This window comes from Parasteatoda tepidariorum, chromosome 8, assembly GCF_982258835.1.
Source record: "Parasteatoda tepidariorum strain Cologne lab strain chromosome 8, Ptep-v5.0, whole genome shotgun sequence".
NCBI classification, from domain to species: Eukaryota; Metazoa; Arthropoda; class Arachnida; order Araneae; family Theridiidae; genus Parasteatoda; species Parasteatoda tepidariorum.
In genome coordinates this window covers 88,512,973-88,538,928 of record NC_141762.1, presented here as the reverse complement: position 1 = coordinate 88,538,928, position 25,956 = coordinate 88,512,973, and the positions used below count along the sequence as shown (strand labels likewise).

The 25,956-nt window shown below is 27.7% G+C and overlaps 1 protein-coding gene across 5 annotated transcripts; it reads right to left on the bottom strand.

The window, feature by feature from the left end:
* Positions 1-447: 447 nt before the first annotated feature.
* Positions 448-25,716, bottom strand: Xrcc2 (X-ray repair cross complementing 2). 5 transcript variants are annotated; one of them, XM_071181115.2, is made up of 3 exons: positions 25,535-25,716; positions 7,571-7,629; positions 448-1,524 (listed from the first exon to the last, which is right to left on the bottom strand). In XM_071181115.2, exons 2-3 carry the CDS (start codon positions 7,601-7,603, stop codon positions 748-750), a joined length of 810 nt encoding a protein of 269 aa, XP_071037216.2. In that variant the 5' UTR covers positions 7,604-7,629; positions 25,535-25,716; the 3' UTR covers positions 448-747. The 5 variants fall into 5 exon arrangements, with proteins under 5 accessions (XP_071037216.2, XP_087025425.1, XP_042906395.2 ...); XM_087169299.1 differs by lacking the exon at positions 25,535-25,716 and adding an exon at positions 9,104-9,191; XM_043050461.3 differs by lacking the exon at positions 25,535-25,716 and adding an exon at positions 9,025-9,160.
* Positions 25,717-25,956: the final 240 nt, after the last annotated feature.

The window sequence follows — 25,956 nt, the reverse complement described above, 5'->3', positions numbered from 1 at the left end:
CCGCATTCACCTTGTACCGACCACAGAATTGATGCAAAATATCCCCAATGGTAGACAAATGATGGGTTAGAGTCAGTTTGCCGTCAGGCTATTCGTGGGAGGTTTTACTCTCCATTCAACACAAATGGGGGTTAGTTCCAACAAAAAAGTCCTCCACGAAGGCAAATTGCTCCCAATGCTTGATCCAGGAGTTCCCTTGTCTTCTGAATCGGGTTCAAAATTACAAGGCTACGGAGTTTAACATTAGTAGTCATAAACCTTAAAATTGTGTCGGCTTTTCAATAATGGTCATAAATATAAAACAAATTTGTGTGAATTCAGACCAACTTTCCTAGGGCTGGCCGGATTTAGTACAAGTACCGATTTCAGAAATTCTAGAAGATGAGTAGTCCAAAAGCATCACATTTTATGACACATTTACGTATTAAACAAAAGACAAAACAAAACTTTTCGAAAATTCTTTATTACTTTCCAAGTTACTTTAAGAAAGTTTGAAATTCCATTACTCAAAAATTAATCTTCTTTCATTATGAAGATTTGTTTTATTGCAGATAATTTTGGTACACAATTAAGTTTTCTTGATAACAACTTTAACATTGAACCCTTCAGGGTTATTCAAATTCAGAGAATTATGTTCATGAAATATGTTATTCTAAATTTTAATATTGAATAGTAGAAATATAAATTAAAATACAACCGAATTGGAGAAAAAAAAACCTTAATGACTATAAAAAAAATAAAAACTTTTTATACATGAACTACAAAACCATTTTTGCCTATTGCACATAAGCAGGTGGATGACATATTGACATTAGTTAAAGAAACAACAGTTTTATCAGGTTTAGAGCCATTAAAAGTCAACTCTAGTTGCCACTTAACTGAATTTCTCCATGTCTGTCCAAGAATTTTTTTATCACTTGTTTCATTGTTTATAATTTTTCTCCTTGTAGCAAAAACTGGGATTTTACAATTTTGAGACATCTTTTTGAGTACAGTGGCTATTTGAGTATAAAATTTCAGTAAATTTTGATGGTGATTCACATATTTCATTTTGTCACTCCAATAAAATGATGTCATTCCATCAACCATTAAAACAGTCTTATAATTCTCCAAAGATAGCAAAGTTTCTAAAGAATGCAGAGTCACCAAGAACTGCTCGCTGTTGAAACATTTGATAATTTCCAGACACCTTAAGCGTTCATTTATGAAAACAGACATTTCTTCAGATTTGATGCAAGTTGATTGACGCATAAGTTTTATTCGTGTTTCAAGTATAGTTATCAGCCTTAGTAAATCAAAGCGACAATCATTATCAATAAAGATGACTCTTAAGTTTAGACCATCTAACATCAAACCTTTCCAGTTATCCGGTAAAATGCAACGAGCTATAAAGTGGTAGAGAAGCTCGGTTTTCCCTGCTCCTGATTCCCCATATATTTCAACTATATCTTCGGGCTTCAAGGAAGGAAATAAATTCTTTTCAAGATTGTAGTCAGTTAAAACATTGGTATATCTGGAAAGAAACTAAAAACATTTTTAATTAATAAACAGTAAAATAAGAAGAAAACAAATTATTACAAAATTTTCCCTTTAAAGATAACTGATTCTTTATTTTAAGAAACATTAATTTAAAAATAAAACATGGAATTTTAATGATTTGCAAGACAGTCAAAACATTATATATTATTAATAAAATTAAATAAAAACGAAACATTTCAGGAAAATTTTAGCAAATGATGGTTAAAGAAATAATAATGTACCACAAATAGGATGAAGCAATGTTACCTCGGATCCTTGTTATCCTTTAAACAATTCCACTGTTCTGTACCCTCCAGATTTGTAGCCTTAATTTATTTACATCTATTATCGAAACTTTAAAACATCCCTTTTTCATATCAATTCAACATTAAAATTTGAGCCATACAAATATTGAAAGAAAGGATTTATAGTAGATGTACATAATAATCAGACCCTGATTATTAAATAGATTTGTAGAGACTAGGACTGAGTTACTATTGTTTAAATTATATAACATAGCTTAGTATTGAATTTTTTATTAATATTATAATATTATATTATTTATAATATAAGTATATATTTAAAATATATTAATATATTATTACTAAGTAAATTCTTTGCATTAAGTTTAAATATAATTTCAATTTCATATAATTTTGCCCCATATGTAAAGTATTCATTGATCCCAACCTCTAATATATATTATTAGAATTCTTATAAATAATCAAGAAAAGAAATATGTACAATCTAGGATACAAACTAATACTTAAATGAGAAAACAAAACAAACAAAACTTCAGAATTCATTAATAATTAGAAAGAGATTGAAAATATCTAAACAAGTGTGATTGCCAAAAGAAACTTAAAGAGTGAAAAAAACTCTAGAAAAAAATGGCACTTAAAAATACCTTCAAATTTCAGACGGTTATCAAACTATTATATTTTGATAGTTATATAATATTCATAGTAGATATGTAAATCACATATACACATACATACATACAGTAAGCATTTGTATATATATATGCAATTTTTTTAATCTCTTTTCTCAATGATTATTTGTCAAATCATGATAACATATTCATTTTTCCTTTTTTTAAATATTAGTTTAATTTCAACAGAGCATACTTAAAGGCTATTAAGAGCTATTTTTAAAGGGCATATTTTTTTTTTAAATGTTTCTAAAAATTAGGGACTCCAGATAGTTATACAAATGTATGGAATACTATATGGCTATCAACTACATGTAAAAATAAGATTATCTTGTAATAAATTTTCTGTAAAAAAAATTCAACACAGCCTTTTTAAATTTAAGAAGAGCTTCAAAAACCTTAATAGCTAAAATTAATTTTAGCTATGTTTTAACCTAATCTTAAAGCATCAATTATTTAATATAAATGACAATAAGTATTCACATCACAATTACAGTGCACAAAGAGATTAAAAAAAAATCTTTGTTTAAATGTTCAGATCTTTAAGAACTGAGTGCAATATTCAGAGGCCTTAAATGTGGTTATTAATTAACGTAATTGATATGTGTAGTTAAAAAATCAAATGCAAAAGTATACTTTCTTTAAATAAACAAATTTTTCTCCCAACAGATTTTGGTTTTTGACAATAAAACAGGAAGGGGTGGAAAAAAACATGATTCGGAAAAAAAACAGTGCCAATAGTTTCGTCCAAAGAGAAGTCGGAAGTTTGGATTCCTAATAACTATTTTCCCTTTTTGAGAATTTTGTTATATCTCGGGAAGTTTAAGTGAATGGATTTCCTAACAATAAAATTCATTTAAGCAAAGATGATTCAATGTAGATTTCAAAATAAATATTTATTCAATATTTTTTATTTCCTTTAATAATGGCCAAAAATTATGAATTGTAAGGTATACAAATTTTTGCCTTACTTTAAGCTTAGAAATTTTAAATAATAAAAAAGTCGAAGATTATCTTACATATTTTTTATGGCCAAAAATCCAAATCCATCAGGAAAAAAATATGTTTATGCAAAGAATGTATGATATAGTAATGCAAAATATTTTTTTGCTCTAATTAATTAGCACAATTGAAGTCCCTCTTTTGAACCTCTGAGATATTAATCAATACATGAAAATTCAACCATTAGAACAAAACTTATTCAGGATGATATCTTTTTTCCTTCGTGCACAGGCACCAACCAATAAAATTTGGCATTTCAGCACAGATTTAAGAACAGTACTAAGATTAATAAAATGATGTTCACTGAAATACATTTTCAGATTTTAAAATAAAGAAAGTTATAATATTTAAGAACTAAATGATAGTAAAACAAACTATGTTCAAAGCAAAATTTATATAAATTTGTAACAAAGTAAATTGTAATCCATTTCAATCTAAATAAATTATTAACAGCAAAAATATATGAACAAACAGTTTCAGCTAAACAAATGGTTATTCTTAGAAAAAATGTACCACATGAGATAATTTTTTTAACAGAATAAATCAAAGCTAAATATTTTTTTAAAATATTATGGAAATAAAAAAAAATAAAAAAAATTTAAAAATATTTTTGAATAACATGGAAATATGGAAGATTTTTAACATAATTAAATATTTATTGCAGAATAAATGAAGAAGTATAAATTAATTGATGACATGAAAATATACAATATAAATAGAAAGAATAAAGATTAAATCTAATATCCTCATAAGTTTAATTTCAGTTGCAGCAATTTAGTTCAACTGCAAAGGTTTTTTAAGTTAACTTTTCATCTATGCATTTTTAGAGTTATTTCTTATTCTTAAATTTAATATAGAATAATCACAAAACGCAATTCCACTAAAAAATTTCAAATTTCAAAAACGTTATGATAGATTTATGATTTAGAACAAATAATAGTATACTACAAAAATCTGCTTCCATCAGTAACTAACTATTCAGGTATTTTTTTTTTTCAACTAATATTTGTTCCAAAATGTTATAATTAAAATACTTAGACTCTTTTTGTGTTTATTGCACCTTTTGCGTAAGAAAAAAAGTCAACTTAGAATTATTGATGTAGTTATAGACTATACATCAGTGATTTGGCCAAAGCACTATAATGCTTCAAATGCAATAAAAATTGCAAGGGGAGACATGAAAAATATGTTATTAAGCGTTCAAGAAACACATAGTTTTGCAGCATGAAAAAAAGTAGCATATTACCAACATTATAACCAAACTATAAATATATAATTATAAAAAAAAAAACTTTTTCTTCTTCATTCTTAGCTGAAGAAAACAATAACTCTGAGTATCATATCAAATTGTAGCTTTTCTTTGCTACAAGTGCTTGATCTGTTCTAATTAAAGCCTTTATTTTTCCAATATTACTCGTCTCTTGGTTTGAAATTCTTTGTTTTAGATGTTACATATTAATAGATCAATAAAGGTAGAAAATTCAAATTTCAATTTGGGACCTGCTTTTAGTGGAAAGGGAACCAGAAATTTAGTATTGGGTTCTAAGGATTCATAGTTTCCAAAGTCTAGCGGTATCACTCATACATTGACATATCGAGTGTTCTTAAAACAAGGTGCAGCTAGATTTTTTAACAATGTGTGCAGATAGATTTTTTAACAAAAAATGAGCACCTTTTAAGTACTTTTTAAGCACTTAAAAAATATTTTTAATCACTTTCCAAAAAAAAAAAAAATTCATAATTAGGATCTGTACTGTAATAAAAGTTTTATATTTGTCTACCATTTAAAGTTTTTAATTTATAAACATAAAATTCAAAAACATTTTCAAACACTTTACATAATCATGATAAAATAACTAGTTTTTGATAAATATTGTGAAAATCATGCATTTTCTGTAATTTAGAATGACAATCTACACTGCAGAGAAAAACACCTCTTCTTAAAAGATAGAAAATTAAGTACCTTTTACAAACCCAGAATATAAAAAGTCCCTTTAAGGGCTTATAAAAAATGTAAATTAAAAATAAGCACTTTTTAAAAACGCTGCGCACCCTGCAAAATGATAGACCAATTGAAATTCGATTAAGGAAAAATGGTGGGAGATAGAAATGCATGGTTTGTTATGTTTATCATTGAAAACCAGAATATTTTGTTTTGCCAAGTAATAAACATAGCTACATAGTTTAGGAACAGATGGCGCCTCTGATCGGAGAAATTATATAACAATGATTTATTTTCCATGTCAATGCTATTCTAATAGAAATATTTGCACAGGTGTCTATTAGTTTTGATGCTTGGCTTTGTCAATTTGTGATTTACAAATTATTTCTGGAAATTGTAGGCATTGAGAAAATATTTTTTAAAAAATCCTTTTTGTTCAGTTGGCATTGATTAACAACCATTGTGTTGTACGTGTTTATTAAAATCCAGCTAAAAGTGCCCTGTTTACAATCACGTCTATTAATAACTTTTTCATTATATCATTCATTATATTCAGAATATTCTGCTGGTTATGCTGAATTAGTTAACAAACTTAGTTATAATTTCTGGAACTTTGTGAGAAACACACCTATTTTTCAAAGCAGAACATAACAAGTTTTATCTTCTGTTTTTTCTTCTTAATTTTCTATTCTAAGTCATTCCTGGGACAACTTGTATGATAACCATCAACAATTATTAAATAAAATGAGATATTGCGTTTACAATTATTAATGTGTTGTATTACACTTCATAAATGAATAAATAATCATAGATTTAATTAAATAAAAATAAGTATTAACAGTTTTTCACTTTAATCTAAGTCACAAATGTTTTGTAAAGAATAAGAAGGTTTAAATTTTTCATGTTTATAAGTTTATTTTATAAGTTGACTACTGATATTTGTCATACAGTTATATAAATGACATAAGTTTTTCATAAAATGAAAAAAGAAACCAAGTATTAATAAAATCAAATAATTTACCAGATTATAATAAATCATTAAGATAAAAATCAACTCAGAGCACTTCTCAAGAGGTGTTAGTAAAAACGTAAACAGCAGTAAATTTTTAATGCTATTCATGATTTAGAGTACCTCTTTATGCAATATACTGTTCTATTTAAAAAAAAGTAAAAAACATTGTCACTATAATCACTTTTTTCATTGAATTTTAGGGCATCAGATTATCTTACACAATAAATTTATGTGAAAAACTATCAACATGGTGTGCATTACATTATTTCGATAATCCTACACTTCAAGTGTAGAAAAATAGAGTTTATTGCCTTATTGTTAAATATTTTATAAAATGCCAGAATATTGAGAAATTGTTCTAAGGATAGATAAACAAGTTAAATTACTTACTGTAATTTATTTACTGTTAAAATAATAGCACATTTTCTTATATTACTTTTTTGAACATGAATCAAACCACCATTTTTTGAAAAACAATTCAAAGTAAAATATAATTTATCCATGACAGCCATTTGTTAAAGATATTATCAAGTAACTATCCTATTTTAACTTCATACTATTATTTTTAGCTGTAAATATATAAACACTTAAAAAAAATTTTTTTTTTGGTTTTACATAGCTTTGATTGGTTTTTTTGGTAAGAAAAAATATCTTTAAAGAAACAGAAAATACATAGAAAACATATCAATGCTAGCCCCTTAACGATCGGTTAATTTTCAAGAAGACGGTCATAAAAGTGTCTATTTTGCCAAATACACGTATTTGATTAGTGCTATCTAGTTTAAAATAAACTAACTATTTACAATTACCTTAAAAATATCCTGGTACTGCTATATGTTCTGTAAAATGAGAAATAAAATTTTTTCCGGGCAAAAGAAATGAATTATTTTTATTGGCTCATTACTACTGAACACTCCAGCCCGTCAATATCACGGGAGCGAAAAATAACGAGTGAAAAATCACCTTATCATTTTCATGGGAGCGAGAAGGAAGGGGCTAATTCTGGTCATTAGACGGAACTATATAATTACTCTAAACTTTTGGTTTTGAATATAAATTTAAACTTAATTGTAATCTAAAGAATAGATCTTAAAGTTTAGATCAGTGTTATGCTTCCACCTTTTGAAAAATGCCATGTAACAAACTACAAAGATCTGATAATTACCTGAGAACCTTTTTCTTCAATAAATATTGCCATTGCTTCATTTACTGCCTATTAGCCATCTAGGTCAAATATTATAAAAACACATTTTAGTCATATATCATAAATTTATTTGCACCTATAATGAAAAAAATTAATAATTCATTAATTAGAGTTCTTAAAGATTTATTTTAGATGACATAAGAAAAACCATGTCATAAAAGGTTCATAATAACAGAACATTTATTCAAGATTGTTAATAAAATTACAGTTTTCAAAGAATTAAGGAACTTTGCTGGTAGTGATATATTTAGTCGATCCAAATAAACTCTTTAAAAGAGTTAATTTACTGTAATTACTACTAAAGTAACAACAAAACAAATTCCATTAAAGGATATATAACTCTTTTATTTACACCTTTTTTTTCATTTTTAAATCATACTAAATAGGGAAAAAGCATAGGATAAATGCACTATAGAAAAATAGAATTAAATGCAATAGCAGTATTACAAAATAATGCCTTTTTTATCAAATTGTGACGATTAGAAAAGCAGAAATATAATTTTGAGAAAACTGGAGAATACCTTATTAAAATTTTAAAATGAGAATTTCGTTTCGCAAACAATTAAAAGAATGCAGGGTTTGTATATAAATTTGACAATTTAGGGATTTTTAAAATGCAATTATTTCCACAAAAAATATATTTAAATAAAATTAAAGTATTAGTATAAAAAACAATGAAGATTTAAGGTAACTAAATGTTGAAAATTAATAGAAAAAACAGTAATGCACAAAAATTATGATTATAAAATACATACAATACAAGAAATCATTTGTAATTATGAAAACATAATCTGTATAATTTTAAAACTATTTCCAGAGTTTTGATAATGATTTAAAGAGAAACTTCTAAAAAGAAAATAATTGTTCGAGAGGGGAAGTTTACTTTATTACACCATGTTTTATAAAAAGTTAAAAAAAAAATTTGGCTGGAAAAACGCTTAGGGGTCTAAAGGGGAAAAACTAGTTTTATTTCTAGTAATATTCTTTTTTCAGCTTACAGTAACAAGGCAAGGTACTTTTGCATTAACAGGATGCAAGTAAATTCAATTATTTTTGTACAATTATTATTAAAAAAAAAAAAAAAAGAACGGCTGTCACGTGTCAAAAAATAATAGCAAATAAAGTAAAATAAATAGCTATTTTTAATAGTGGCGTTAAAATTTTAACGTTCTTGAAAGTGGATGATAATCTGGATGCCATGATAAAAATGCCAGCTCACGCTTATGATTACTATTCTCTAAAAATGATAAAAAAATATCTAATACAATTAACGAATAATAACGGATAAAGAAAAATCGGAGTAAGTATAACACGATAATCATTGCATAACTCAGTAATAAATTCACAACAGCGTCAATATTGAGCATAAAGAAATACATGAAAAGATTGAAGGAGATTACTCGATAAAATAATACCAAAAATAAATCGTCATGAAAATACTTGAAATTAATGCATCAAAAGCAAACAAATATCAAAATGTAATTGTCAACTAACTAAAATAAAAATCTAAGTCGGCATAGCAGAACTTGTTTTAAAAATTGTGGATATGGGAATTAGTCTCAGAGCTTTAGAAGTAATTTAAAGTGTGCTTATAGCTTGCAAAGTAGAAGCTTATTTCTGTTCGACTAAAATTATCGAAATTCATGCTGGAAAGCCCAGTGATTTACACTATTTTTGCATGACGTTAAGATCATGCATTAATGAAATAAAACTGAAAGGATATGTAGATTTACGGGATATGTTTTTTTTTAATTACAATAACTTTACGAAATGATTTCACAAAATGCATGTAGTTCTACTGCTATTTTCTTACTTTAATTTCTTACGATATAAAATCTTTGAAAAGATTTCGGAAAATTACCTTTCTTTTTTATAGAATAATTTTGTTGAATTTTTATATGTGTTGAAAAGATATTTTACCCATTTCAGTGGAACGCGATTTATTTAATAATTGTTACAATTTGGAATCTTTTCGTCAATTGTTAAAAAAGAAGAAATAACGAAGAGAATAAACTCCAGATATTTTTTTCATCTGATGTAACATACAAAAATGCAGATCTAAAATTATTAAGATTAATTAACAATTTTGAAGGAAAAAAAGGCGTTGTCAGGAATGAATGTTGTTAATTTTAGTCAAATTACTTTATTACGATAAATAAAAAAAATAGTAAGGGAGAGAGGGATATCTTTAAATTTATAAACACGAAGCTTAGTCAACCTCAGCCATTTGCCTGAATGCTGTTTTCAAAGAAAGGTATTAATTGTTTTTAATATACTTGATTTAAAGATAATAACAATTACAGCTACAGGTTATTTTTTCCTTATTGTTTAATTTTTACGAATATTTTAACAAGTTGTTATTTTGATATTTTTATTTTAGTATTAGAATACTTCTTTAAAAGTGCTTTCTCTTATAGATCTATGTGATAATGAAGCCTTTAAAAAGAGATGAAATGGAAGAAGCAGTAAAAGAAACTAAGCGAAAACTCCTGAAGTAGTAAAGGAAGATTCAAAGAGCGGAATTTAAGCTTGTTTTAAAGCACAAAATATTATCAAGACATGCAGTAAAAACGTAAAGTTATATGATTATTGTATCAGGTGAAAATGATCATTATAATGAGATTAATTGTAGTAGTAAGATTAACTATTCTACAACATCCAATTTCTCCATTGCCTAGTACAATAATAATAAACTGCTTTTCTTATTTGTTTCTTACTTATTAAAAAAAAAAAAAAAAAAAAAAAAAACTCTAGACGATTTGGCATCTTTTCTTATTGCGACGGAATGAAGTTAACCAAGCAAGGCCTGTTTACACGGTCCAATTTCTTGAATCCGAGAAATTGGACGGATTTCTCTGTCCAAGAAATTGGATGATTCGTTGACACTATCCAAGTTCTTGAATGTCGCTGATTCGTTGAAAGAAAAACTTGCGCATGCGCATTGTTCATATTCAACATTATAAAATAATAATTACATAAGTTTAAATTTACTAAATAAATTCAAATAAAATCATAATAACACAAATAAACCTCAACAGATCAATTTATTTGGACTAAAATATATGAAAACCCACAACAAAATGACATAATTTGCTGCCAGCTTGTTGACGTCACGAAACCTAAGACGCTGATTAGTTAAGGGAGAAAAAACTTGGATGGAAAGTAGAACATGCTCTACTATCGTCCAAGAAGTTGGACCAAGTTCTTGGATGTTTGTTTACACGATCCAAGCTCAAAGCAAAACAAGTTTCCATCAATATCAATCAATCTCTGTCCAAGAAATTGGATCGTCTAAACAGGCCTTAAGGCCTGTTTAATATAACTGATATTAAAAGTTTTATGTTTTTATAACTGATATTAAAAGTGCATGCATTTCTGAATAGAACGGATTTTATGGTATTCTTTTCTCGAAAAGAGCTGTCCTTTTTAAAAAAGGAAAACTTCTAAATTGGACTAGAGCTTTTTATAAATTTACAACATACAAACGATTAGGATTTGAAAATAAAATTTCTGTTCAAATTCTTCCTTTTCCTAACAGTGCAATCTTTAAATTTAAAAACTGCGTAGTGTAACCTTTAATTGTAAAAATTGTTTGATATTACACCTGTAAATAAAGGAAAAAATCATCTGAAAATCACGTCACAGTTTTTCGAAATATTTTAATGGAAACCACATTATTATATTTTTCATATGTTTTATACGTAATTTTTGATATGTTTGCAATCATATGTCGTAATCGATCAAAGTTTACATTCATAAAAAATGGATTAAAAGAGGATTTGCAGCGCCATCTGTAGGACTTCGTTTTAATTAAAACCAGGACATCTGGCAAGAAAATTTTTGCCTTGAATTTGATAAAGAATTAATCATTCAACTTTACGCTTACTTTAATCATTCAACAGTTTTATGTATTCGAAAACGGTTAATCTAATTTAGGACTTCCAACATGGTTAGATCTATATCCAGCTAAACGCTTAATTTTTTTTAAAAATGAAAATCCAAGATTTCAAAATAATCAAAGGGGCCGGCAGCGGGGTGCAAGGGGGTGCACTTGCACCCCCCTGGCTTTTTAAAAAAAAACAATTAAAGAGATACAGAAATTTTTTTTTATAAAATTTTTTTATTAAACATATTTTTATGGAAAAACAAATAATTAAGTAATTATTGATACATAACAATTAAAAAATTGTTTAATCAAACAAGAATTGTAATCGTCTTGTTTGCTATCCAAATCTGTTTTTAACATTTTCAATGAATTCTGAGTCATCTTTGATTCTTTTCTTATGCGCACTGAGCATTCACAAATTTGGCAGATATCTAAGCTATATTTTTAAATTTCATTTAATAAAATGTAAATAATATTATATTTTCTATTAGTTATTCAGTTTAACAAAGGTGTATAACACAAGCTGACTTCTCACAACTGTAAAACTTCATCAACACAATAAATAATGTTAAGCGTGCACAAACACGTTAGTATACGAAACTACTGTTTGTAGTTATTTGTGTTTCAAAGTCAGTAGCTATGCCAGCGCGATCTCCTCTGGGCAAAATTTGCAAGTACAAGAAATTCGTACTTTTTTTTAAATATCTTGCTAACAATGAAGAAATGTATCTTGAAAAAATGAACAGATGAAAGTATATGTAATAACAAAACAAAATGTAATAGCAGAATATTTAAATTTTTTTTCGGGGGGAGGGGAGGGTAGTTTGTTAGAGGGTTGCACCCTCTTTTATATTATTCTGCCGGCGCCCTTGAAAATAATTATTTTATTTGAACAAAAACTTTTATAAAATATATAATTTCTGCTTAAGCATACTGACTAGGAATTTCATAGAGCTGAAAAAAATATTTGTTTTGAGAATGTTTAATAGTAATCACGATAAAATTAAAAAAAAATCTAATTATTTTAAAAACTAATGGTAAGACTAACCACAAGAAAAAAAAATCAATAAAAAGTATTAAACTTGTTTGCTAAAATCGTGCATGTAATTAGAAAAGTAAAACTCTTGTCTGACTAGTATTAAATAAAATATTCATTTAAAAAAATTATACAGTTTTCTCTAAGCATTATATACTACGTTAAAGCAAGACCAAGTTCTTTCTTTCTTGTTGTAACTTTTTTTTAAACGTTAATTTGTAAGATTAATCGAGTTAGTTTAGAAATATTTTTAATATGATTGCATATCCTCTAACTGCTACAAATTTCCCGCAGTTTCGCGAAATATTTTTCTTGGGGGGGGGGGACAAAGGGAATGTATAATAATAATAATAAATTATGATTAAAGGAGTTTTGCCCGACGCTGCATATGAACACTTTAAACAGACTTAGGGGCTCCGCTCTCCGTTAGTTTGGATCACCAATCCCTGTGATTGCTTCTCATTTAACATTGTTTTTCCTTCCTAAAAGTTGATTAAAAAAGTTAATTTTGTTTATAAAATACGCTATTATTGCAATTTTTTGTAAGCAAATTTTGCTAATATGTAATATGCAAATTTTGCTAATATGTTTTGCTAATATGTAATATGTAATTCGTAATATGTAGGTTGATATGTGAATTTTGCTTATAGGAAATATGTTTTGCTAATATGTAAATTTGCTAATATGTAAAATGTGCTAATATGTAATATGTAAAATGTGCTAATATGTAAATGTTTTGCTAATATGTAATGAAATAAAGTGATCTTTGGAGTTTAAAAATAATCAATTGTACTTGAAAAAACAATTATAATAGAATGAGCGACACAATAAGAAGTATTTCATGATCAGTATGATTTTGATTGTCGATAACGATAACCATATCGATAGATCGAATTGGAAACAGATTTTCTGTCTCTTGAGTTTTTTACATTTGCTTTTATTTAATTTTACTACTTTACTTAATTTTATAAATTTATTTCATTTATAGTTATTTGATTTTGATACAAATGTGAAGATTTATTGCTGGCAACATCTTATTTTTCACTTTATTTTTTTATTACATTTATTTATTTATTGTTACTTTTGAGATCAAGTTCAGCGCGAGCTTATAAAATTTAAACGTGAGATAAGTTTTTCTACGACGATAGATTAATAGCTTTTGTTTAAAGCAAGAAGAAAAAAAAGAAAAGAAAAGAATTCACAAAAAATCATTTCAAATTTAAATCACTTTCGAAGAAATTTGAATTTTGAAAAAAAAAAAACCTGTTTTAAGATTTTAAAATAAAATGGCTCTTTAAACATGCTAAATGTCACATCCATAATTGCATTGCAATGGACTGCAGAATGGTTAAAAAAGTTTTTTTTTTTTTCAAATTTAACAATTGATAATTCTCGAACTAATTATAGCACTTTAATTGTTTTTCTTCTACCCTTTTCCTTGTAAATTTTTTTACACAACTTTGAATTCAAAAGATTCTAAGTCTTAAATGTTTTGCGCAACAAAACAAAAGTTACGAAAAGCAAAAAAAGGAGTAAAAAAATTGGAATAGCATTAGAAAAAAGTGATAAACAATGCAATAACCTTCGAACAAATTGAATTAAAAAGAAATATTGGCCTTAAGCTCATAAACAAGCATAACCCTTTCGGCGTGTTAAATTTCAAGTCTGTAGTTGCATTCCTGCGGAATGTGGTTTCTGCTACAAGTTTAACTGCTAAAAATTCTCGAGTGTTAAGTTTGTATCGCAAAAATTTAATCATCGAGTTTAAATTTTTATTTTTTATTTATTCCACTGTACTCACTGAACATTTTTCTAAACACCTTCATACTTTCGAGTATTTAAGTCTTACAGTTTATCGCAGAGAAACAAACGGTAAAATATAATAAAGATCAGATGGACACATGTACTCATGGTGTGTTCTTAAGTTCTAATAAAGGTTTCATAAAAATTCTATTGGCTTTCAAAATTTTTGATTCCAATAATCTAAAAAAGGAATTACAAAACCCTGAAGTAAAGGGTATGTGGATAGATTTAATTGAAGAAGCTCTGTTTTTGAGCACTGATAAGAAAGCGCGGCATTTTAAAAAGGTGCAAATGAATAAATAGATAAATAAAAAAAACGCGGTGCGGAAAAGTATTTTGTTAGTCTAGCTCTTACCAGTATTAAATACAATAAAAAGAAAAGAATGGAAGCCGTTGGAGAATAGCATAGGAAAATTTGAAACAAATGAATAAATAAAAAAAACGCGGTGCGGAAAAGTATTTTGTTAGTCTAGCTCACAGGTTCCCGAACTTTTTTTTCTCGTGAACCACTTTCAAAGTTTTACTATTTTCGGTAGACCACCTGCTGCTACATTTCTACTGTATTCCCAAAACTCCTAAAAAATATCACCCTTAATTAGGGGTGTTAAGAAGAAAAAAAAAATCGAATTATCTTGTGTCCTATTTATTAAAACAATACTTGCGGTTATACAAAATTATAGACATTTATTATTTACAAACAATCAACAATTGACAAAAAAATCAACAATGAACTCTGAAATGTACATCAACAATAAAAAATAGTCATACTTTTAATGAGACGGATGTACATGATGAATTGACAGCAAATTATCAATATTTGGCTTCAGGTTCGTAAGAAGTAATCTCAAATCTCCCCGTTCTGTGATGTTCAATCTGCTCGTTTTTTTGTTAATAGGTTGGAAACGGCACTAAAACTTCTTTCGAAAAGATATGACGAGGGAAACGCTATCAAAAATTTTCTCGCAATTTCCCACAGCCCAGGATACTTTTCGTTGATTTCTGCCTGCAGCCAAAATTTTTGATAACCCTTTTTAAATTTCACCTTCAGTTCCTCGTTGTTGCTGAGCTCAAGTAGCTCCATGAACCATGGTGGTATTTCCATCGTCTGAATGTCTTCAAATCTGTTTTTGAAGTCATCATGCAGGGTATTTAAATGCGAGCGGGCGCACGGGCGGCTCTTGCAAGTCGCGACATGTGGTGTACACTTGTACTGTTATCTATTGTTCGATTCAATTCTGTGTTTGAACTGAGTCTCGAATATTTTTGAGTACCTACCTAGTGAATGATGCTACCTGCCTACATAGATAGGTAAATCCAAGTCAAAATATTTGTTCTTTATTATGAAAACCAGAAAATTTTTCGTGGACCCCCACTTACAACTTGTGAACCCCTGTTTTCTTTTCATGTCTACGTGGACCCCCGTGTGGTCTCCTATGGACCCCTGGGGGTCCACCTGGACCACTTTGGGAACCTATGGTCTAGCTCTTACCAGTATTAAATACAATAAAAAGAAAAGAGTGGAAGCCGTTGGAGAATAGCATAGGAAAATTTGAAACAAATGAATAAATAAAAAAAACACGGTGCGGAAAAGTATTTTGTTAGTCTAGCTCTTACCAGTATTAAATACAATAAAAAGAAAAGAGTGGAAGCCGTTGGAGAATAGCATAGGAAAATTTGAAACAAATGAATAAATAAAAAACACGCGGTGCGGAAAAGTATTTTGTTAGTCTAGCTCTTACCAGTATTAAATTAAATAAAAAGAAAATAGTGGAAACCATTGGAGGATAGCATAGGAAAATTTGAAACAAATGAATAAATAAAAAACACGCGGTGCGGAAAAGTATTTTGATAGTCTAGCTCTTACCAGTATTAAATATAATAAAAAGAAAAGAGTGGAAGCCATTGGAGAATAGCATAGGAAAATTTGAAACAAATAAATAAGTAAATTTAAAAAAAAAAAAAAAAAAAACGTGGTACGGAAAAGTATTTTGTTAGTCTAGCTCTTACCAGTATTAAATATAATAAAAAGAAAAGAGTGGAAGCCGTTGGAGAATAGCATAGGAAAATTTGAAACAAATGAATAAGTAAATTTAAAAAAAAAAAAAAAAAAAAACGTGGTACGGAAAAGTATTTTGTTAGTCTAGCCCTTACCAGTATTAAATATAATAAAAAGAAGAGAGTGGAGTATAGCATAGGAAAATTTCGATTTCTTTTATTATTATATAATATTGCAAGTACTATAAACTGTAAATTCTACTAATCAGGAAAAAAACTTCCTTTTTTGTAATTGCATAATTTGTTTTATTTGAGTAATACTAAGAGGTATCCTGTAGAGAATTTTGTAAAAAAAGCCTTTTTTTTCTAAATGAAATCTATAAATCACATATCAGATAAGAAACAAATGTATTTGTTTTAAAACATTCAACAAATTTTGGAATAAATTTGAAACATAAATTAAAATTAAATTATTGAAACGAAATGACAGACGGCTAAACAACAAATTCGACTACCCTTTCAAGTTTTATCCGGTTTATCGAATACTAGAAAATAGTACACCAAAAAATCACGACAAATGTAAGCATAATAAATTCATACATCTTTACATCTTTTGTTTTGTTCGTATTCTATCTCTGGTATCGTAGTGAATTTGTCATTAAAATGTTTAGTACAATGTATGCTAACATTTAAAAAAAAATGCTAATTGTCTCAATGGTGTTGGATAATAATCAAGTTAGCAAATTCGTAGAAATCAAACTGTGTACTTGTTAGCTATTATTAATTATGCGATCCTACAAATTTCCTTCCGAAGGTTTTTTCCGCTAAAACGAAACGAACTTTAACTATTATAAATTTCTTTAAGTAAGAAGTACACTTCACGAATATAAAATAATAAACAATACATTTAAAAGCGAAAAAAAAACTTTAAAGTTTAAAATTTTTAAATTCTTTTGGATTTAATGGCGCTGTTCGAGAACTAAACTATAGCATAACCAAGTGAATGAGTATTTTCGCTGAAAAGTTAAAATCAGTCTTCCCATTTATTTCACATGCTTAATTGATAATTAAAATGGACCTTAGCTTGCCAACCAGTTTTATTTAACCTTTTAAAGATTTATTTTGCTATAAAAAACTTTTCCTCCCTCAATAGTGAGACCCGTGAATTGAGATAACTGAACTATGTTTTAAATGTGAATACTCAAATATAAAATATGTACGTTTGGGACATTTATCCGCTTTTGTCGCCCAAATTCGCATCCTCTAATCATCGGTTTTAAAGACCATGCGTTGACGACTGCTTCTTCCAGTTAACACACTATATATTGCGTATAAATTTTAATATCGCGATGCATCGTCAAAAATATATCGCGATATTTTCTTTATTAATCTAATTTCTTTATTGGTATCAATATTTTTGTTATTTCCATTAAATATCGCAACATTCACAATAATACTGTACTCAATAATTGAGTACTTGCACTTCAAGAAAAAGATCACGGATACCCACACATGTGACCTATGACGTCAGCGACAGTTGATCGTTTATAAGCATAATGGAGTGCTAAAATTGAACTAAGTTTCTTTTCATAAGTTAGATTGTTAATTAACACGAAATTAATGAAATACAGCTCCGGTATCGCACGTCGATTTTATTGAAATGCAATTCTTTCTCGCCTACGTCTTTTACTTAACTCAGATTTATTTATTATTTGTTCATGTATTTCATTGTAGTCATGATATATTTTTGTTTTGTGTACCTGGCAACTCCGATGCATAATTAGTTTGTTTATATTCTACAAGGCTTCATGCCTGTCTTTGTGTTAAGAAACATAAATAATTGAAATCTTTGTGACAGAATCTTTGTGTAAGAATATAGAATCCGTCACTTAAGAGAAATGATACTTGACGTTCTTGGCTTACTCGAAATAGAATGGAAGGAGCAGTTGCTAACATAAACAAATGCCACGTTATTGTTGGCATTAAAATGTTTTAGTATTAAAATACAATAAATTAAGCCTTGAAATTGAAATGCTGTTCAAACGAATAAGAATAAACATCTATCTATCTATCTATATTTGGGTCATTCTCACAAAAACAGTCATTTTCATGTCCCCAGTATATTTTATGTTTGTTTTACAACTTACGAAAAAAAAAATTTCAGGGAAAGTGTTCTTCAGAATGCAGGCTAACAAAAGAATAAAAATAAAATTGTCAATTTTTATTTTTTATTTATTTTAGGTAATTAAAATATACCAATATGTCATTCCCTCACTTGTCCCCACTGCTGATTTAAAAAAAGAAAAAAATTGTTTCTGAAATACAAAAATTCTTTTTACAAATTCGTGTTTTTTATTTCAGAATACTGAAATATAGAATTCAGAAAATCAATTTTAAATTGAATTTCTGATAAAAATATTAACACAGCACTATTTTAAACTTTGTCCCCAGTGTTTCGCGTCATTCCCTCACAACAATGTTCTTATCACCTGCAATCTTCTTAGAATAAAAATGTTTTAATAAAAACTTCAGAAGTTAACAACTGGCATCATAGAACAAAATTGCAGTATGTTTCCATCTTCAACTTAAAGAAGCTTTGCTGTGGAATAAATTTGAATGAGTCAAACCAGGTAAAATTTTTTACATTTGTCATTCCCTCATGTCATTTTTTAGAGTAAAATAAAATACAACTTCATCGAGAAAGTGGATAATTATATGTTGCTTGCTTGTATGAATATAATTGTATGTGATTGACTTCAGAAATTCATTAGGCCTAACTGGTTATTTTTAAATTTTATTGAATTCGTCATTCCCTCACTTGTGTATAAAGTGAGGGAATGACGCTGAAGTGAGGGAATGATTCAACATGAGTATATTACAAAAAATTTTTTTGTTCAATCATGCCAGCCAATTTTATTTCCCAAACCTGTAAAAACTATTAAATATATAAAACTAAATTATAAAAAATATTAGATATACTTAGTATGTTATCATTTTCAAACTTTAGGTAGATGTAACTTAGATAAAAACATGTATTAAAATAAAATATCATTCCCTCACTATTAGTGTCATTCCCTCAATTTTTAAATAGTGAAATTAATTAATTTATTTATTAATTAACTTAAAAAATTAATTCATAAATTAATTTATTAAATTAATTTACTTATTTTTTAAATTAATTAATTAATTATTAAAAGTTAATTATTAAAAAAATTAATTAATTTAAATATTAAGTATAATTTATAGGATATATACTTTTTTTATAATGCCATTACATATTTCTATTAATATAAAAAGTTTCAGAGCTTTTTATTAACTTTACTTTTTTGGGATTTTATGAACTGAAAAATGACAGTTTTCGTGAGAAAGACCCATATATATATATTTAATTTTTTTTAAGTGGTTTCGTTGTTTTTCTTATTTTCTTAAAAAATTTATTTTTTAATTATTTTGCAAAAATGTTTCCATTGCACGTTTTAATCTATGTTTAAGCTTTAATTATTTTCATCTTAGAATTTTTAAAGATTTAATTTTTTTCCTCAATGAAATTTCGTATTTTCGATATACATTTCCCGAATCATATAACTCGGGAAAGAGGTGATTGTTTACAAACCACCCCTTAAAAATTTACGAACTTGTAAAAAAAAAAAAGTCTTAATTTGTGCTCTTATTCTCGAGTTGGTGGCGAACATGCATCCAGACAGATTTTCGCTTTTATGTATAGAGAGACAAGAGTATGCTTAACCATATTACGCGCTAGTTATAGTAACAAATCTTTTTATCTTTCATATTTATGTGAGTTTTCCAACCTGTGATTTTTTTGGAAACGTTCATACATTTTACGCATTAATATGTAAAAAAAAAAAAAAAAAAAAAACAGTTCGTATCTTTTCCATTTATGGGAGCTGCAACACCTTTTAAAATATATTTATTCTTGATGCTTTAAAACTAAAATCATTTTATCTTTCCGATTTATATGAGTTTATGCATATATCTTTAAGAATATGTTTATCGATATTGCACCCTAAAACAGAAGTCATTTTATCTTTCACATTTTATGTAAATTTTAAAATATATTACGCATTAATATGAAGAACGATTTTATCTTTCTTATTCATATGTGTGCCGAAATGTACTTTTAAGACCATGTTTAGCAATGTTACGCGTTATAATGACAATCATTTTATCTTTCCCCAGTTATGAATTTTGCCATACCTATTATTACGTACTGGTTTATCTATTTTATGATTTAAAATAAAACTCATTTTATTTTTTGCAATTTTTGTCAGTTTTAGCATTTATATTTAGGTAAATAAGTTTTTTTTTTTTTTTTTTGAAATTTGTAAAAATTCTAAAATTGAAAAAGTATAAAAGCGGTAAAAAAAAATAAAATCGTATCCTACATTATTGAGAATCGATCTCACTACATTCTCTCAAAAATTAAACCAGTAATTGGGTATGATATAGCCTACGTCACAGGTTGTGTTGTTCCTACTAAATTTAACCCATGAACGGCATTTTCTGCGAGCCTAACTTCAAGCCACAAATAAACAAATGAAGTGTTCGATCGTTTAAATAGCTGCTCGCCAGATTTTATTGCATTATAAAGAAAAGTTATTGAAACTAAATAAACAACAACAACTAAAACAAATAACAACAACTACTAATAACAATAACTAAATAAACAACAACTAAATTCCATTCGTTTAGCATTGCGTCATATGTTGTTCCTACTAAATCGAAGTAGTTGTGTTTTTTTCATATTATACCCAATTGTAGAACAAAATTAGATAATTTTTTCTGAAAAAAAACGTTTTTTCAAGTTGGCTTAAAAAAGGAGAAAATAATCTAGTTTCACATCAAATCTCTAGCAAAAAAAAAAAAAAAGTTTGTTACGGGTCCACATTTTTCGTACTAGATCTGACAAAAATAAAATTATTTTAATATTTTTGGTCAACTTAAGCATAACTTTTCAAATTTTTAATTTTATTTTTTTATTTTTCCCCTTAGTTTTGTCTTTTAATTTATTTTAATGTTAAAAAGAGGTTAAAGCTTTGATTGGCGAGAAATTTGACTTGAAGTACTTCGGGCTTAGTTGTATGACTGGTATTGTGTTAAACACAGAGCTTCAGGTAGAATTAAAGCACACTAGTAAGTTGGAATATGGTTAGTGTTTCTTTTGACGATAGCTTCTATTTCGGCAATAAAATAACGACAAATTTTACTTGAAACTTGCTGCCAGTTTCCATATGCTTGAAATGGCCAGAAAATAGTTGAAACTTTCATTGTTTACAGACACGAAGCTCCAATAGAGATTCGAGTGTTTTGCTAGCTGACCATCTCAACTTCACAGACACGGAAGTCATAGAACCATAGTAACATAAAAGAGTTTTGAGGAATTCTCGAAATAGGGTTAAAAATGATGGTTTTCTTATAAACACATTTGAAATTTATGACTGGTAAGTGCTACCACATCATTGTATTGGTGCGCATAAGTGATCAAGTTTTATGAAATCTTCTCAACATATTATTTTATCAAAAGAAAAGAAAAGGAAAGGAAAAGGTGGTATTTGGAGGTGGCCACTTTCACCACTGGTTTAATAGAATTTTTATTTTACGATAATTCAAGTAATTTTTTTTAAATGTAAAAATCAAAAATAAAATATAAAACAGATTTTAACAGTTCCCTATGAGTGTAACAATTTCAAGTAAGTTTGTCAGTTGTAATAATTTTTCTTCTTAATGCTGAAGGATCTTTCAAATAAATGATCGGATTTTAAATATGTATTCGAAATTACATGAAATAAATATGTAATATGCGAAATTAAAGAAAAATAGATAAAGCATTTGGATTTTTTCAGTGCCAATAGTTTGATGTGCAACTTTTTTGTTGCATCATCAACATCGAATCTGCAACATTGTATTTTCTTATTCTACACTCGAATCTGCAACTGTTTTCTAAACTGCAACATCGCAACATTTCGTTGCTACAACGAATCTGTAATCAAGTACGTTTAACACATTTTGCACTGCCAATAGTTTAAAATGTTGTGCACAAGTGTTCCTTTAGGTTCTTCTATTGTTTTTGGTATCGTTGGATCATAAGCAGTGTCTTGGGCGTGCGCAATTACAAGGGATTCACCTTGAATCACACGGCCAGCGCAATCCTCAAACCTTACGCCATATGATTTCCTATTATGAGGTTACTTCAAAAACATTTTTTATAAATTACTGATGCCACAACACTGCAAAAGCTTCAAGAACATATTTTTGCAGCTTTAGGAATCATTGATAGTTTGAAACTAACTAGATGACAGATTGTTTATCGTAAAACAAAATTGTCACATGTCAAAAAACATTTGTAACTGAAAAAAGGCATAAATATATATATATACGCAAAGCCTACGCTGAGAATTTCGAATCATTAGCCAATAAATTAGACAAATATCAAAAATATTCGCCAAATTTTCGAAAGTCTTCGCTTAATGCAAATCTTAACAATTTTTTATAATAATTTTTTTTCCTCATGGAGAACTATTTTACGGTAGTTTGTTGCAGGCTTATATTATTTGGACTCACTTCTCATTAGTTATGCGGAGCCCTTTATATTCTTCTCTTACACTCTCATCATTGTGACGTATTACCTGTGGCTTCTTGTAATTTGCATATTATTCTTGAGGGTGATAATTCTACAGGCGACATTTTTGCTCAGACATCAACTTTCGTGTGATTTTGTGTTATCCTTAATTTGTGGACATAACAGTAGTTGCTTCTAAAGCTTTTTTTTTTTTTACAAATCGTATGATATTATATCCTGAAATACATTCATTTCATCTAACGTAACTTTTTATAAACATATTTTTCGTATGTTTGTAACAGATAACTTTTATGCGTCTGCACTAAAAACTTTTGACAAAAGCTTCAATCTGTACTATTGATTCGTGTCTAATAGATACTCTTTATATGCTTTAGGTAACTTACATCATGTACATAAATTGCGCTAGGGCGGAAAGTATGTTTAAATTTTAAAAAAAAAAAATTAATTAATTAGTGGTGTAAAGAGTCCATATGATCTATATGAAGAGTCTATATGATTTAAAGAGTCTATTAGTATACATTTTTATAATAAATAGTTGTTTAGTATTCAAACTATTTTAGTTTTTCGTTTTCACTTATCTAGGCATAATAGTATAGATAAAATTTTAAACTATATCTGCTTTTTACTAAATGCAGTTTCAAATTAAAATAAATATCAGAATGTATATTTGTGTTTAATCATTATTAGATTGTATAATTTATACCATAAAAGTACGTTTTATGTGATATAAGTTCCAGACGTGCTTAATTTTGTTTGATCAAATCTGTAACTTAAAAATATTCCTCTAAGAAATATATCTAATAAAAGAATATTAAAGCTTTCATCTAATGTTTTCTTTTCAGAAAACGTTACAGTTACAAATTAAAATCAATATCAGAATGTATATTTGTGTTTAATTACTATTTGATTTTATACCATAAACGTACTTTTTATTTTATACCATAAACGTACTTTTTATGAGATAAACTGTGGCAACTGTCGTAATGTGGAACTGACACCATATCATGTTTTTAACTGCCCTGCAGTCGCTGCAGGCCTTCACCTCTTAAACTACCCCACAGAAGAGGATTTGTATTCTTTTAATGCCATAGAAATAACAAAAACTATTCAAGCACACCATGAAATATGATTCTATAGAGGATACGACACCAACCAACCAACTTTTTATGAGATATAAGTTCCAGACGTGTTAAATTTTGTTTGATCATATCTATAACTTAAAACTATTCATCTATGAGATATATGTATCTCATGAAAGAATATTAAAGCTTTCATCTAATGTTTTCTGGGAAAAGAAAACTATATTTAAATATAACTGATATTTGTTAAGTTTGTTAAAAGCTAGAGCAATATAAATGGGTCGGTGTATGCCAAGGCTAAAAATGACTAATAAATTTTGTATGCACGTGAGAAAGATTATCCATATTTAACAAAATATACAATAAAAATGAAGGAAAAGCTTAGGTTTTAATTTCACAAGTATTTGGAAACTTTTAAAGAAATGAAACTAATTTTTGAATGGAGAGTGCAGTTTTTGTTAAATTTTTACTTTTTAAATATTGCAAAGCTATGCGATTTCATTCTATCAAAAAGCTTCAAATCAAATCGATTTGACTGATGTATTTACATGACTTCATTTTGGTTTTACGTTAATAAAGAGAGTGGTTAGTTTTAAAAGCTTTTTAAGATTTGCTATTTTTAATGCTTAGATTTGTCTTGAACCTAGTAAATTCTATCCAAATAATTATTTTTTAATATTTATGAGATCTCTATTGATTATATTTTGCACTTTTTTTAGTTTCTATGTATATAAATTAACTATAGCAAACCTCTAAATAATTTCATTATAACAGTTTAAGCCCATAACAATTCCAAATTTTACTGTTAAAACATTTAAAGCTCAATTATATTTAAAAAAAATTACATTTCCTTTTTTAAAAGGAAATTTTTTAATGTATTACATAAGTGTAATGGACATCATAAAATTAAAAACGCTGATTGTTTCAATGAAGATGGTAATTATAAATTGATATTATGTGTTAAAAATAAGAGTAAATTGAGCTTAAAAATGACACAACTAAATTCAATTTTTTAACTCCTGTGGTAAAAAATCATCGAAATTTTAAAATTTTTTTCGAGCAAACTTTTATTCTTATTTCCGAAACAAAAGAGAATGAGACAATTTTATTTTCCCGTTTTAATTTCTTACCTTAAATTTTATTAACATACGAAAATTCAGCTCGATTGCTCGATGCTTGAAAATACACTATAAAATCTATCAGTATTATTGGTTAAAATAGAGATGTGCATTTTATAATTCAACATTTTGCCTCGAGATGGGATAATTTGTATTTGTACACATTAACTACATAATCCTTCAATATTTTTCTGTAGATTAAAATAAATGTTTCGCCAACAATCTTCATGATCATAAAAGGGACAAAAAAAAATAGATAAAAAATATATCCACAAAGTTTATTAGATCTGGTCTCGTAAATAATTAATAAGTCCTTATGGATTTGATGGCATTTTTTAAAATATATCATTATCCGAAAGCATTTTCTCGGATCTCATTGCTTACGATACCACAATAAATAATTAACTTACTGGAGATATTTTTCTTCCAGAGTTTTGAAATTGAATTCTGGATAATTTATTGCTGTTCCAGGATCGGTTGTTGTTCCACGTTGATACCATCGCTGGTCAATGTAACGATCTGTTGACCATTATGCGAGCTGTCTATAAGCCCCGCCTCCGTGACACGCCTCTTCACTCCCTCTCCTCCCACACCCCCTTTGTTGCCTAGGAAACAGCTCTTTTCGTGATGGATCACTCCGTGGATGCGGTGGGATGTGGATAACGCAGATCGCATCTCCAACTGAGTGTAACTGTTTTTCGGTGATTTTTGACTGAATGCTTCTTATCGGCGTAGAACTGATAAACTGCGAATAATTTCCACAATCTGTGAATTGCATTGAAACGTTCTTTTTTGCTTATCGATTCTTTGTAGCTGTTTTTATTTTTCTTGA

What these genes read in the sequence shown, in the direction of transcription:
- Xrcc2 (XM_071181115.2), bottom strand. Translation starts at nt 7,603, where the DNA reads ATGGCAATATTTATTGAAGAAAAAGGTTCTCAG. An exon ending in TTGAAGAAAAAGGTTCTCAG is followed by an intron (nt 1,525 to 7,570) that starts GTAATTATCAGA and finishes AAATGTTTTTAG; the next exon opens with TTTCTTTCCAGATATACCAA.